This window comes from Myiozetetes cayanensis, unplaced genomic scaffold (genome assembly GCF_022539395.1).
Source record: "Myiozetetes cayanensis isolate MyiCay16 unplaced genomic scaffold, myiCay2020 scf4, whole genome shotgun sequence".
NCBI classification, from domain to species: domain Eukaryota; kingdom Metazoa; phylum Chordata; class Aves; order Passeriformes; family Tyrannidae; genus Myiozetetes; species Myiozetetes cayanensis.
The window spans coordinates 51,952,599-51,967,141 of record NW_026087631.1 but is presented as its reverse complement, the minus strand read 5'-3'; the positions used below and the strand labels follow the sequence as shown (position 1 = coordinate 51,967,141).

General features: G+C 42.6%; 1 protein-coding gene across 2 annotated transcripts; it reads right to left on the bottom strand.

The window, feature by feature from the left end:
• Positions 1-284: 284 nt before the first annotated feature.
• Positions 285-14,114, bottom strand: GCNT4 (glucosaminyl (N-acetyl) transferase 4). Of its 2 annotated transcripts, XM_050328785.1 has the most exons (3): positions 13,969-14,081; positions 11,655-11,730; positions 285-3,843 (listed from the first exon to the last, which is right to left on the bottom strand). In XM_050328785.1, the coding sequence occupies exons 2-3, from the start codon at positions 11,660-11,662 to the stop codon at positions 2,475-2,477; spliced, it is 1,377 nt and encodes a 458-aa protein (XP_050184742.1). In that variant the 5' UTR covers positions 11,663-11,730; positions 13,969-14,081; the 3' UTR covers positions 285-2,474. The 2 variants fall into 2 exon arrangements, with proteins under 2 accessions (XP_050184742.1, XP_050184743.1); XM_050328786.1 differs by lacking the exon at positions 11,655-11,730 and having other exon boundaries at positions 13,969-14,114.
• Between the last annotated feature and the right edge of the window lie 429 nt (positions 14,115-14,543).

Genomic DNA, 14,543 nt, shown 5'->3' with positions numbered 1-14,543 from the left:
CTTTCAAAAAAGCAGAAATATCTAGAATTCATTACAAAATCAGAACTTCATAAAGTTGCAGCTATGTCTGTACAACTTCCACACCTAGCAAACATATTGCTGTAATGCATGATGCTGCCTCACACTGTGCCACGTCCACATCCTCTTCTCTACCACCTCGGAAGGACAAGCTGCCTTATTCCAAACTAGTTAAATGACAGGTATCATTCAATCCAGTTCAACTAAAGTAGCACAAAGTTGCATGTTGATTAAAATTATATACTTCAGTAAAGTTTATTGTGCTGGTGTATTATTTTTATAAATTTATGGCAGATCAAACAACTCCAATTAAACACGAATAGGTATGTGTGTACATACATACATAAAGCCAGTTGACTAAATACAAAATTTTAAATATATCATTAAGCATGGGTTTAGGTGCACAGAAGGCTGTAGCTTGGCCCTCCAGGATCCTAACATTCTCTTTTTTTAACCTTTATACCACATGGGGACTCTATTTATATACAAGTACTAATGTATGAATCTGTAAATACTATCAATATTTAATTTTCTACAAAGTGTCTATAAATTACATCAAGTTAGGACAGCCCTCAGTAGACACGGCTTACTTAAGTAAGCAACACAGACTTTAAAGTAATCCCCATTTATTTCAGAAACAATATATTAAAGAAATAGGTGACCTGTGCACCCACAGACTCCATAAATAGTTTGATATACAATTAGAATTGTGCAACCAACTCACAAGACCCACAGGTTTCAAAGTGCTTATCAAGATAGTAGAAGACTGTGGTTCCATTTTACAGCTGGAACAGCTGAAACAGAAAATTCAGGGGGCTTGTCTGAGGTCTTACTGAAAATCAGTGTCACAAATGTGGCAAAAGGCCTGAGACTCCCGACTCTCAAACCAGTCTTAAGCCACAGATGACTTGACAGTGACTAAATTTATAAACAAAAACTGAGAGCAAAAAGTAACTTGGTTCTTTCAGCTCAAATAAGGAACAAAGATTTCTTGTGGATATGAGACATGGTCATTACTGCAGCAATCTGTAGAACAGTAAGGCCAGATATCCCAAAGTCACTCATGGGAAGAGGCCCCTTAATAAAGGACAGATGGCTAGAAAGAAGACAGTGGCATGTAGAAACCCAAACCCCAGGGTCCACTGGAACTACCAAAACTGAACTTCTGGCAGACCAATATTCCAGGGAAATCCCCAAAATGCCAAGAGGCATTTCTAAGTTGCAAGAGTTTCTGCAGAGACCCCTACACTACCAAACACTTCCTGCATGCTGTAGCATGAGAAGTACATCTGCAAGGAGGCTCCAGAGACGCTTCACTATCTGAAGATCTGGCAAGGCCATAGTAAGCAGGGGCTGTTGGAAAACACTTGCTCTACAGCTAAACCAGACCTCATTCAGGCTCCTGTCAGCCTGGGATCGTGATGGTGCAAAGCCAAAGGACTTGCACAGAAAGACACTTCTACACAGGGTCTTAATTTTTCTGCTATATGGCTATTCTTATGGTTACTGCTCAACTTCACACGTTCTGCACTTCAACATAGCACCATGCTGCTCAACATTGACTAGAAATAGCACTTGTCATCCACTATGTATAGACATACCGTCTCAAGAGGACTGGGATTTCACAGAAGGATATTTCTATGGACAGATATAGAATTGAAGATTGATCTCTTTTGGCATGGATACCTACCCTAAGGGGCTGCAGAGACTGCCCTTAGGACACACCTGTACCTATAAAGAATAAAATTGCACAATTCTGTTTCAACCAACTATCACAGGTTTCATAGCTCTGCACAGCACCTGAGCACACGCTTCACAAAAGGAAAAGCAATGCACAGGTGAGCTGGGAGAACAATGCTACAGACAATGCAGCACACAGGGATCTTCTTTCTCTTATAACATCCAGTCATATTGACATTGCAAAGATCTGTGCAGCTCCCAGAGATGAGAATTTTGAAACTTCGGGTGAGGTAACATGGCTCGTTTGGTGTCATGCTGATCTCTTGGTTTTGTCTGTGAGATGGGCACTTGCAGTTTTCCTGAGGTAGCAGACACAGAGGTCTTTGTTTCATTCCTTTAAGAAAAGCAAAAGTGAAGGAAAAGGGGACAGGCAGACAGACGTGTTTGAGTTTTCTATGAAAGACACAAACACACTTGAAGTAAAACACGTTTCTGAAATACTCCTTTGGGACAAACAATGCCACAGCCTCCAAAAGAAAACTTCACCTCTCAGAATCACCCTGAAGAACAATCACAGGTTTATTGTGGCAAGACAAAATGATTAATCAGAGAGGCATAACTTTTCATAAACAGCCAGGCACCTGGCTCTTCAGGGGCTTGGAATTCATACAGAATGGAGGTTTTGCTCACTGATGTCCTGCAGCAGACGAGGCGGAGGAACTGCAGGTGCTGTGCTACAGCAGGACTCAGCAAGGACAGAAGAGAGCACAGTGCTGCTATAGCAAGGCATTCGTAGAACTTAACTGCAGAAAGCGTTTGTCAGAGGACAAACGTACCCACTCCTTCTGTTGTTCCGCTACTTTTTCAGCCAAGCATTTTACCAGAACAGGGTCTACTTTGGAGTCAACCTTGTTGGCGAACCAGTGCCCATAATTCAGAAGCCATCTTAATTCTCCAGCCCCATAGATGCAAACACTGCGAAGGTGGGTACCAGTGCATGGAGGATACAAATAATCTTCAAGATAATTCCATTTCACCAGACGAGTTTTGCTTTGTAGATCTGTTATGTCCTGGGATGACCTTGGAACTTCTCCAGGGACCCCAGGAACACGCACAAGAGTGGCCCAGAAATGTTCATCTGGAGAGTATGTGTCCCTTGACCACTCAAAAAAGTCTTTTGCAAGTGAGCTTTCAAGTGTATATTGAATAAATTCTCGGCTTAAAACAAAATAGGCACTGCCTACAAATACTTCAATATTATGAGGTGGTGGATTCTTGGAAATATTGGTTTTTACAGGCATCTGCATGTATTCATAAGGCACTTTCATAAGTTCATAGTGATAAGTAAATCGTTCCCTTTTGCTGCTGCTTGGCTTTGTAGTTTCCAGCATGTTCCCTCCATCAAGTTTCTTTAGTTCAGTGACCAACTCAAAATTTGACCTCAAAGGGAAATCTTGACCACACAAATTGATAACATACTTCCAAGGAACTGGAGAGTCCATCAGATCAGACAAACAATTGAAATCTGCTTGCAGACGTGAAATATGTGCATAGTCTACTGACTCCAACTTTGATGCAATGAAAATATTTGGGAAACATTTAGCCAGATTTTTTAAAGCAGATTTGAAACTTCTTGCTGCTTTTTTGTCATAATGGATGCAGTAAATATTTTGATGACTGTACAGTGAATGTATGAGCCTTTCTACCATTACTGCATCTTTGTGAACAACCAAAGAGTAGGCAATTGGAAAACTCTCCTCCTCTGGAGAAACAGGTTTCAGGTGGTATTTCCTAAGTGAACGATACACATGGCAATCACTTGTCATTGCTACAACATCTTCATCAGCTAAATCAACTATTTCTTTTCTTCTTATCTCTAAACTCTTGCCAATTTCATGAGGATCTTGTTCATATATAGATGAACAATTAATTTCATAGTGGAACTCATTTCTAGAATATGAATACCTGTTTCTAACATAAGAAGAAGTGCTTAAGAAGTGCTCAACCAAGTAAATGCCCTTAGAAGGAAAAAAGTGTCTTTCAACATGGAGGATCTTCAGCAGTGCAATCAACCACCCAGTAACACAAAGGATCAGGATCTTCCTTCGTGTGGGGTATGTGTAGGGCCACTTTCGTCTCTTCATTCTGCAAGAGAAGAGAGACATGGAGTTATTTTAAATCAGAAAGAAATCCTCAGAGACAACTCCAGCTTCTAAGAAAGACATGCACACACCAGTCTGCCTACACCATAAACACCACCTAATCAGGATAGGGCACTGGTAATCTGAAGTTTCTTCTTAATCATCATTTTAAAATTTCATTCCCCTGAATTAGCTGACTGAAGGCAATAAACAAAAAACCAACTCGAATTTCAGATGATTTCCAGCTGAATAAGAGTGTTGGAACAAGGTTCCTTCTGTTTCTTTTCCAAACCATTTTTAAATTTCTAATGAGTCACAAACTGAAGTAGAGCAACCCTTGGACTGGCACAAACATCACTGTCCTATATGTGAGTAGGAAGGATCGTTTATTTTCCTGAGTAACTTTAAGGGGTTCAATGGGAGCAGCACTGGGATCTCTTGTGAATTTGCAGAGAATGTGTGCTCAATGGAAGATATTAACATTTTTAAAAAATAAAGCATAGAACTGAAAGCTTCACAATTCAAGTAGGCCATTTTAATTCTCTCTAACACTGTAGCCAGCCCACAAAAACATCCAAGGAGATATGAATTTCCTTCCTCCTCACCCAACAGGATCTGGCAAGTCCAAAGTCCTTCCTCTAGTGCTAACTTGCCCTGAAGACAAAGGTGGATGAATACACAATACTTTCATCCGCTGGTATGAACATATAATGAATGCAACCTTTTGAAGGCAGAAGGGGTAGCAGTGAGCAATACCACACCTATCCTGCTCTCTGCCGTGTGACACAGCCTTCGATGGGACTGCAAAAACACATGGCCCCTTTTCATACAGGTGGTTATTTAATAACATTCCTGTGTAGCAAGTTAGCTGAGGTATTACCTTAATAAAAGCTAAATATAGAGATCCTCTTTCGGTACAGCTTTGCTTTACTGGCTGAGTACTGAGTGCTGAACACCAGCAAACAACATTGTTACTATCTCTGAAGAAACATCAGACCAGAACAATATACAAGTCCAGCATTAAACTAAACTCTACTTTATCTTTAAATTGAACATCTCACAGTAGTTTCTTTCGAATAAAAGCTGTTCCAGAATGCTTCAGAGTCAATAAAATGCTAAGGCCAGCAGAAGTGGTTCAGATACCTGAAGATCCCACATGTGCATGTAAAACCAAGCACTGAGGTATGCATGCAAACATACTGCAAGACTAACTTGGGCATCCTTAGCGTTTGCATAAATGTCAGGTCTTGCAAGCTGTAGGTGCATTTAAACAGCAGCCTGTCAAGGCAGAGCTGCTTCATTAGTCTGTTCTCTCTGACTTTACACTTCCCTGTATATCTTTGTCCTTGACATTACTCTTCCAGGGCAAGAGAAAGGAGCAGGAAATGTCATCTCCTTGTTTCACCTAGGAGTGCCAGGTACAGACCAGGGTAAGTAAACATTCACCTATTTTGTAAAAGCCAAAGCTCAGCAGCTCTCTCCAGGTTTTACAAACAGTATGCTAATAAAGGAAGAGAAAAACCAGATCTGTCTCATAGAATCATAGAATGGTTTGAGTTGGAAGGGACCTTCAAGATCATTTCATTCCAACCTCCTTGTCATGGGCAGGGAACCTTGCACCAGACCTTCCAGGAATGGGGAATCGACAACTTCTCTGGGCAACCTGTTCCAGTGCCTCACCACCCTCATAGTGAGGTGAGGTGTTCATATCCTCATGAAGCTAAAAATCCCACCTTCTCCTTTAGCTAGCAGGTGCTTTCCTTCACATCTTCTCCAAACTAGTCCCAGCCCAACGACTAATCTGGATCTCCCCTTCACTTTCTTCCTTCCTTTATCTGTGTTCCTCAAGAAAAGTTACTCTCAAAAGCTGCTCCTAACCAAAGGCAGGTTTTCAGCCACATGACAAAAGCTCTGTAAAGGGGAACACAGCTAACCTGTTCGTGGGTTTTTCTTTGGAGGGAGAAGACCTGTGTGGTATGACCTTTTTGTGAAGCCGATTGATCTCTCTGGATACGAAGGACAACACCTACCAGTCCTGGCTGGAAAGGGATTGCCTAATTCAAGGAGCAAATCTTCTCTTACTCTCTCCTTTAAAAAGGTGAGTCTGGGGAAAGAAAAAGGAGGGGAAAAAACCAACACATTCCCCACTGCTCCAAAGCCTATCTATGGCCTGCTTCCACCCAGTGCCAAACATTCTGTTGCTACAAAACCAAACAAAGCCATAGAATCTTAGAATGCCCTGAGCTGGAAGGGACCCAAAGGATCATCGAAGTCCGACTCCTGGTCCTGCACAGGACACCCCAAGAATCACGCCATGTCCCTGAGAGCGTTGTCCAAAAGCTTCTTGAACTCTGTCAGGCTTGGTGCTGTGACCACTCCCCTGGGGAGACTGTTCCAGTGCTCAACCACCCTCTGGGTGAAAAATTTTTTCCTTATGTTTAACCTAACCCCTCCAGCTATCACAGTTTCATGCCATTCCCTTGGGTCCTGTCACTGGTCACCATAGAGATCAGTGCCCGCCCCTCCTCTCTCCCTCAGGAGAAATCTGTAGGCTGCAATGAGGTCTCCCCTCAGTCTCCTCTTCTCCAGGCTGAACAGACCAAGTGACCTCAGCCATTCCTCATAGAGCTTCTCCTCAAGGCCCTTCACCATTTTCATTGCCCTCCTTTGGACACTCTCTAATAACTTAATATCCTTCTTATATTATGGTGCCCAAAACTGCCACAATGTTCAAGATGAGGCTGCCCCAGTGCAGAGCAAAGCAGGACAATCCCCTAACTGGACCAGCTGGTGATGTTTTGCCTGATGCCCCCAGGACACGGTTGGCCCTCCTGGCTGCCAGGGCACTGCTGCTTGTCCTTGACCAGGAGCCCAGGTGCCTTTCCACCGGGCTGCTCTCCCAGCCTTTTGTATCCCTGTCTGTCTGTACATCCAGGGTTGTTCTGTCCCAGGTGCAGAATTCAGCAGTTTCCCTTATTGAACTTCATATGGTTGGTGATTGCCCAGTCCTCTCATTTGTTGAGGTCTCTCTTCAGGGCCTCCCTGCCTTCAACAGCTCCTCCCAGTTTAGTGTCCAAGTTTACTTGTATCCTTCCCAGTCCTGTATCCAAGTCTTTTATGAAGGTGTTGAAGAGCTCTGGCCCTAAGATGGAGTGCTGTGGAACCCCACCAGTGACAAGTCACAAGCCTGATGTTACCCCATTTACTACAACTCTTTGTGCCCTTTATGCCATCAGCCAGTTGCTCACATGTTTATCCATCTTTGTGCTGGACATTTTGTCCAAAAGTGTATTATCAAAACTTTATTGAAATCCAGATAGATTACATCAGTTGGCTTCCCTCGATCAAACAGGTGTGTTTCCTCATCAAAAAAGGGAATTAAGTTTGTCAAGGAGGACCTTCCCATCATGAACCCATGCTGGCTCTGACTGATGACTGCATTGTCTTTCAGGTATTTTTTAATAACTCACGACATCATCTTCTCCATAATTCAACCAGGCACTGAAGTGAGACCATCAGGTCTATAGTTACCAGGGTTGTCCCTCTTGCCTTGAAGAAATCCTGATATCCAACCTGAATTTTCCCTGGCAGAGCTTGAGGTCATTTCCTCTTACTCTGTCACTAGTTGTGTGGGAGAAGAGGCCAATTCCCACCACGATACAGCCTCCTTTCAAGCAGTTGGAGAGAGCGAGATCTTCGCTGAGCCTTCTCTTCTCCAGGTTAAATACTGCAGCTCCCTCAGCCACTCCTCATATGACTTATTTTCTAGACCCTTCACCAGCTTTGTTGCCCTTCTAAACCATTTGATTCTCACCAAGATAAAGTTAATTTCTGCAAAAGACTGGGATTTCTTGAGGAACAGTGTATGACCAGGGAATTAAATCTCTTGGGACAGAAGTGCCACCACAAATCTCATCAGGTTTTGACTCAAGTGCAAAACACTTATTTCTTAGCACATGCAGCTCTCAGAGCCCTACTGAAACACAGCAGTGTACTGTACATGCAGTTCTCTCTGGAGGAGCAGGGAATGAATGAATGTGGCAGATGAGAACAAGAACTTATACCTACCCAGAGCACCTATCTTGGTTAGCACTGACCAGATGCTAACTCCAGTTATCCTGCCCATGCAAATTTTTTCCTCAGGTGATTCCATACAAAGCCCTAAAGTTCCATCTTTTGCACAAAGATTTTATATTATGATTTTATATTACAAGCTTGGCATTGCCGTCTTGCCTTTTTTTTTTTTTTTAATGTTTTTAAAAATGTTTGTCTTGTCTCTTGTACATGCGGGAAGACTCCTGAGACACATTTGCATGGCCCAGACTTGAGGAGGGCAGGAGTTTCAGGTCTTCATCTGGCATAAGACTTCTGACCAGATTCTTGCCAGGTTATACAGCCCTTTCATGAACCCTGTCTCCCAGGGAAATCCTCCTCCCCTGCCTCTACACCACACTATTGCCAAACCTCCCAGATTTTACCCTCTCCAAGCTGGCCAAACACAGGCATTTGTATCAGTCTGATTAACAGACCCATTGGCAATTTGTTACATCAAAAAATCTGTATTTCCCTTGTCATGAGCTCTGTAATGCAAGACACACACACAAAAAAACTTAAAAAATCTGGGAAGTGTCTCTCCCTTCACAACTGCTGCTCACATTCAGAGAAGATGGATGAAAGCAAATCATCCATCCCTCAAGCACCACCTACAGCTCTTAGCCTCTCAAAGATCACACCCTCAATCTTTGCCAAGATTACTCTGTCAAAGGTTACTTGGTTCATAAACCCATGCACACTGCTCAGGATTCAAAATAAAAATGGGTGAAGTTATTGGGAAGAGGAGGAAATCTTCCTCAGGCTTCAGGTGGGAGCGCAGAATGGTGACTGGCAAGTGGCCCAGCTAAGAGCTTTCAGTCATGAAAAGCAGGTGTTAATTGCAACTCTTCTGACTGACAGTAAGGCTCTAGCGTGCCTTCTGTGATACTGAAGTTTAAAAGGGTTAAGCAAAGGTCAGGTGTGCTGATACAACTCAGATGCAATCTGGTTGTAAAACCCTGAACATCCTGTTCTACAAGCCATGTGAAAAACTGAATGATTTTGCATTTCACTGGCACTACCAAAAAACATGTGTATTGCCTCAAGTCAACGTATTTCTTTCAAACTCAGTAGAAACATTTCCTATTTCAGGATTTTTTGTTTAAAAGGAACTGAAATAATACTAAAAGAAATTCAGTTGAATGAGAACAAGGTATTAGAGATGGCAACAATCCACAATTTGGTTTGTTCTACAGGTTAGGGTTTTTTATCAAAATTAAGATGGATTAGAGCAATATTTTCTTCTTCATTTGTATTTTTTTCACAATTTTAAAAAATGTTCTTTTCTGTAAAAATTTGAAAAAGTGGCAATCCTGGCCTCCAAGGCAGACCCTAAGAGGGAGTGACGATCTGCCTGCCCAAAAAACTGTTCTGTAGTTTCACCTGCATACTCTGTAATTTTTTTGGTTTGTGATCTAAACACACTGGGTAAGGCAACTGTGCACTATCATACAGGTATTAAGATTATGGCACTATTGAAGCTTATGACTCCTATGTTATTTAATTTGTATTACTAATAGTTCCATAACATCGAATATCTAAGATGCTGTGGAAACAATACCAATCTGTGTAAACTAGATTTAAATTGTTTTTGAGTGTGCCCACCTGAAGTTTCACTGTATTTACCAAATTGCTGAAAAGTGAACCTTATAAACTGTTGCATCTTCTCAGTGCTATGCAGACAAAGAAATTGCTGTGGGTCAGCTGGTGAACTACATATCTGGGCAGCATAGGATACCTTGTACCCACCCCCGCCCGGGGGAAGCAGACCACACATACACAAAAAGGAATGGAGAGAAGTTGTGTCCACCTCCAGGTAAGCCCACAGCCCCTTAAAATTAAGATAGGAGTTGCTGATGATGTTCATTGGATGAAGAACAGAACGGTCAGATATTAACTGCCTGAAATTTTACACTATGAGTTACGGTGGTCCAAATTTCTGCTCTAAAGAGCCTCCTGTGAGCACATAAGTTACTTTATTTGGAATAACATTTAAAAAAACCTCCTTCAGAGTAAAATCAAATTGAAAGCATCACTCCTACTGAGAAATCATTCAACCACTTTCATTATGTATAGAGTATATATGTTTAACCATCATACATTATTTCATAGAATCACAGAAACAAAGAAGTACTTGGGTTGGAAGGGACCTTTAGAGGTCACCCCTACCATGAGCAGAGACATTTCCACTAGACTGCTTGTAGTTGTCCCACCACATCTAGACATATTTTATGTCAGGGAGCAGAACACAATATGGTTAAACTACCCAGACTACTTCTGGATTTGGCCTTGAAAGAAACCAGCAGAGAATGTATTCTGTATCTTGGTCACTCTACCACACACATAAGACACACCTCACCCAGACTAACTATCTGAAGTACCCTTGCAGCTGGTGGAAAGATAAAGGGAACTGCAAAGGATCATCAATTTGTCTGTGAGATGGGCTGGATGAAGCATTCCCAGGAAAGTCTTGGCCCCAGCAAACAGGAGACAGGAAAAGAGCCCAGCTTCTGCATCATGACTGCAAGCTCTGTCAGCTCAGCTTGTGATGGCACAGCTTTGTTGTACTTCCAATGTGAAGTATTCTGGGGATAGCAGCATTGTACCCAACTCTGATCCTCTGCCAGGAACACCCCAGCATTCCTCCATCCCAGAGTGGCACTCAGAAGCAATAGAGAAAAGCCAGCTTGGAATCTGCTCTGTCCAGCAGAAGTCTGAGTCAGCTCAGAGAATCAAGTTCCTACTTGATTCTAACCTCCAATGGCTCATATCCACCAGTGCTGCAGTAGCTTCAGCCCTCTTTGAGGTCACCCCTCTGTAGAGGTTTAAGGAGGCATTTGAGCAAGTCAGAGGAATGGACAAGTTCTCTTCTTCAGCACAGCAAAACTGGCAGGCTTTGGGCTCACACTGCCTCTCTGAAGGCATGCTTCTACTTTACTAAGATCCTAATGATTTACATATGGAGAGAGCCCTGGTTCCTGAGAGAGACCAGGGCTTTACTGCAGCTCCTCACACTATTGTTTCTGCTGTTTTCATAAACTCAGTTTACCCAGAGTAACAGCAACTCCTAGGCTATGCAACTTAGTGATGCCAATGTCATTCTTGCACAGGAGGAGTCTACAGCTCCCTTCACCCTGAGCAGGAACAAATTACCAACTCACATTAGTCTTGCTCTGCATGGCAAGTCACACCTGCGGTCTGCACAGTACAGAGGTGTTCCTAGTTTGTCTATATTCAGAGCACACTGATTTATTAACAGCTTGTGAACTACTTTATTTGAGACATGATCTCTCCTAATGTGTAGACCTCCTTATACTCCTTCTTTTCTACTTTATCATTACCCATCAAAGAGGTCTGTGACTCTCTAGAGATGCCTCAAATGACTTTCAGTGTCATGCCAGATGTCCACCTGTGGGAACCATCTCTTTATCTGCTGTCACAATGGTTTGGGAGTGGTTAACCCAGAGCACCGAGTGACAAGACACACTAGTTGCTATTCTGGATAGAATAAGAATTCTTGGAAAGTTCAGGCTGTGAGTAGGCAGTGCTCTCTCCTCCGTGGTTCTGAAACACATAGTACTCGCTATAAATGCTGTTGTGAGGCAAACTGCTTCTGTGCTCACCACGCAGCAAGAGTTAAGTGAAAAGGTCAAGTATGAATGCAAGTTTGGGGAAGGAGAAGGAACAGGCAGAGTGGATGCAGGGGAGCAGGAGTGCTCTTACCCCACCATGTAATTCTCTCTTGCACGCAGAAGCCCTTCTGCCTATGAACAGCATGAACCAAGCTCCTTGCTGTCACCTAGGTTAAAAAATAAAAAGGGAATGGGTATTGAGAAGAGCAGGAGCATCAGAACAGAGGTTGGGAAATTACAAAGGAGGAGAATGGAGAGAGGGACCAATGAGGGTAAGTGCTTTCGTGGTAACAGCAACAATAAAAATCAAAGCAGGAGAACAGGTGCTTTCTCCAACCAGTTACTCACTTATCGCTCAGAGGCACCTGAGGCATAACCAGTGTCGACACTTCTCCTTGGAAACCAGGTCACAGTGTATTTCAGCAACCGACACCATTACTACATAACACCACGAACTATGGGAACAATTCCCTCTCCTCCAGGCAAAAGCACTTTGGGAAAGTTCTCCCTCATAAAATATCTCTGTTTGCTTAATACACACCTGCTCACACAGCAGTGTAAACCTGATTGTTTGCATGACCAGCTCTATGGAAAGATGTAGTTAAGTTTCTTCTGGTTTTCCCTCTGGCTTATACAAATCAAGTCTGGGTTGTGATGGATCTCTGGAAATGGTAGAGAGGTACTGTTCCTAGGAAGCTGGTGAAAGGGAAAAGTAATCATGTGCTTTGCTAATTAATTTATTTTATTTTTAGTAAACTGACTGAATTAAACTTTTAACACTACTTGATTATTCAATAGTGCTAGCTGGAAAAGTTAATTTATCAATGGGCTAGTTTTTACTGCTGTTAGCTGGTTATTTCCATTGCAAAATTACCTATTGATAGGGATCATAGGATTTCTGCAGGAATACCTTTTATTGGTATTAAATCTAGATCAGTTGATTCTATCAAGTTTGTCTGGTTTGCACCCTCTTCCTCTGCACTGGAGCCTCAGCCTGTGCCCCTGTAACACAGACACTCACTACCAGCCTTGTTTTAGCTTGCCTGTCTGATGTACTACTTAGATATTCTCTAAAGGATGCACAACTAAAGAATTAAGTAACTACTATTGCTTACATACTTAATTGCCAGAAGTGGAAAAATACGTCATTACTTTTAGGCCCAACCCTAACTAAATGATAAGTCTGCCAAGTTTAAGACCCTGAAGACTTAAAACAACATAGGGAAAGAAAATTCTACAGTTTAACACAGCCTGTTTTTTTCTTCTGGAAGAGGAAAGACAGGTTCTACCACATACATGGGAAACACAGGTTCAGCAAAGATTTGGCAATGATCGGTATCACACCTGACTTTATCCCAGTGCTAAGCATGAGGACTCTTCATTGCACAGGATATACGTGTCTGTCTGCTACTCAGTCCCAACTCTTTGTATGCTCTTTAGAAAAGGCTGAATGTTCTTTTCCATTTGCTTCCAGTGGCAATCCCCATAATTTCAGTAAAATGTCTTACATTAGTTTCTGCACACCAACATCCCAGAGACATGCTGAGGTAAAGAAAGTCTGTGTCTCTGTTGTTTGATTAGGAGAAGGGGTAGGCGACTTCTGTAGGGTTATGCAAGAAGACAACAGCACAAGAGAGATGTGAACCTGTTTCTTCTGCATCCCCAACTAATCTGACCTGTTTTACAATAACTTTTGATGGAAGCTGTTCTGGTGAAGGCCTGAAAAAGTCTCTCAGCAAATCACTTGGTACATTGTATACTACTCTGTCTGAGGATTTGCAGCACTCTTAAAGCTAGAAAGTGTTAAGAAGGCCCAGAGATAGTCAGCCCTGAAAATTCCCAAGCCTGCTTGCTTATACATTGAGTATTTAAATGGTCTTGACTTTCTGAAATGTGAATATTCATGCTTACCAAGGATTTAGTGTACTATAAAGCCAGGAGTCAAGACAAAAAAACCCCAAAATACATACCTCAGCAAATAGAGTTTACTCCCTTCTAATTCAGGGCAATCTAGAGTTTAACAGCTTTATTCTGGCTCATATGGGAGTTTACAGCAATACTAATACAGTGGAGAGAAGTTTAACTTTTACTCCTAAGCTATAGTATAACAAAAAAAATAAGACCCAGAGGGCCAGGACTTGTATTCATTGGCAAGGAGAAGCACTGTAAAAGAGGGTGGAAGCTTTGTGTTAGACAGGAAGGCAGGAGAAACTGCACCACACTGTGGAAAAGCTCCCATTAAGAGCTGAAAATATTTCTCCATTTCCTTCACCTCTCCACTAAGCCGCATGCAGACTCTCTGCAAACCCCTTCCTGTAAATCACCCTCTTTGAGTCAGTTCCCCTCAGCCAAAGTCACAGCTTGTCACATCACCAAGATCATTTCATGGAGAGCTGCAGACCTACCTCCTGGACTTTGCTGTGGTCTCTTCCCCTTGCAGAGCTCTTTAGGATGCTCTGCCCCAGGACATCAGCATAGGCACGTCCAGCTTGGTGGGTGAGCAAAGTCCTGGAATCTGCTCCATCCTGCCACTGCCCGCAGCCTTCACCATCATCAGTGTTTCAAGCGCGTATGAAGCCAGATGTACAGAAGTAGTAGGGATGACATCGTTTCTTGCACAAATTACAAAAGAAAATTGTAAAAGTTAGCTGAAAAATACTGAACATGGAGGCTTTTCATGAAAAGCTGTGGAAGGCATAAGAAGCTGTAGTGGGTTCGACCCTGGCTGGACACCAGGTATCCACCAAGGCTGCTCTATTACTCCCCTCTGCAACTGCACAGGGGAGAGAAAACATAACAAAGGGTTTATTGGTTGAGATAGGGACCAGGAGAGGCCCCTTGTATCCTTGGTATCAACTACCTCAGGAGAGGTGCTCCAAGGATCCAAAGGGCTATTGATAGGCTTTTGGTGTAGCTACTGTGAATACAGAGAAGATCAAACAATTATCTATCCTGCCTGGCCTCTCAGAAGATCCCTTCA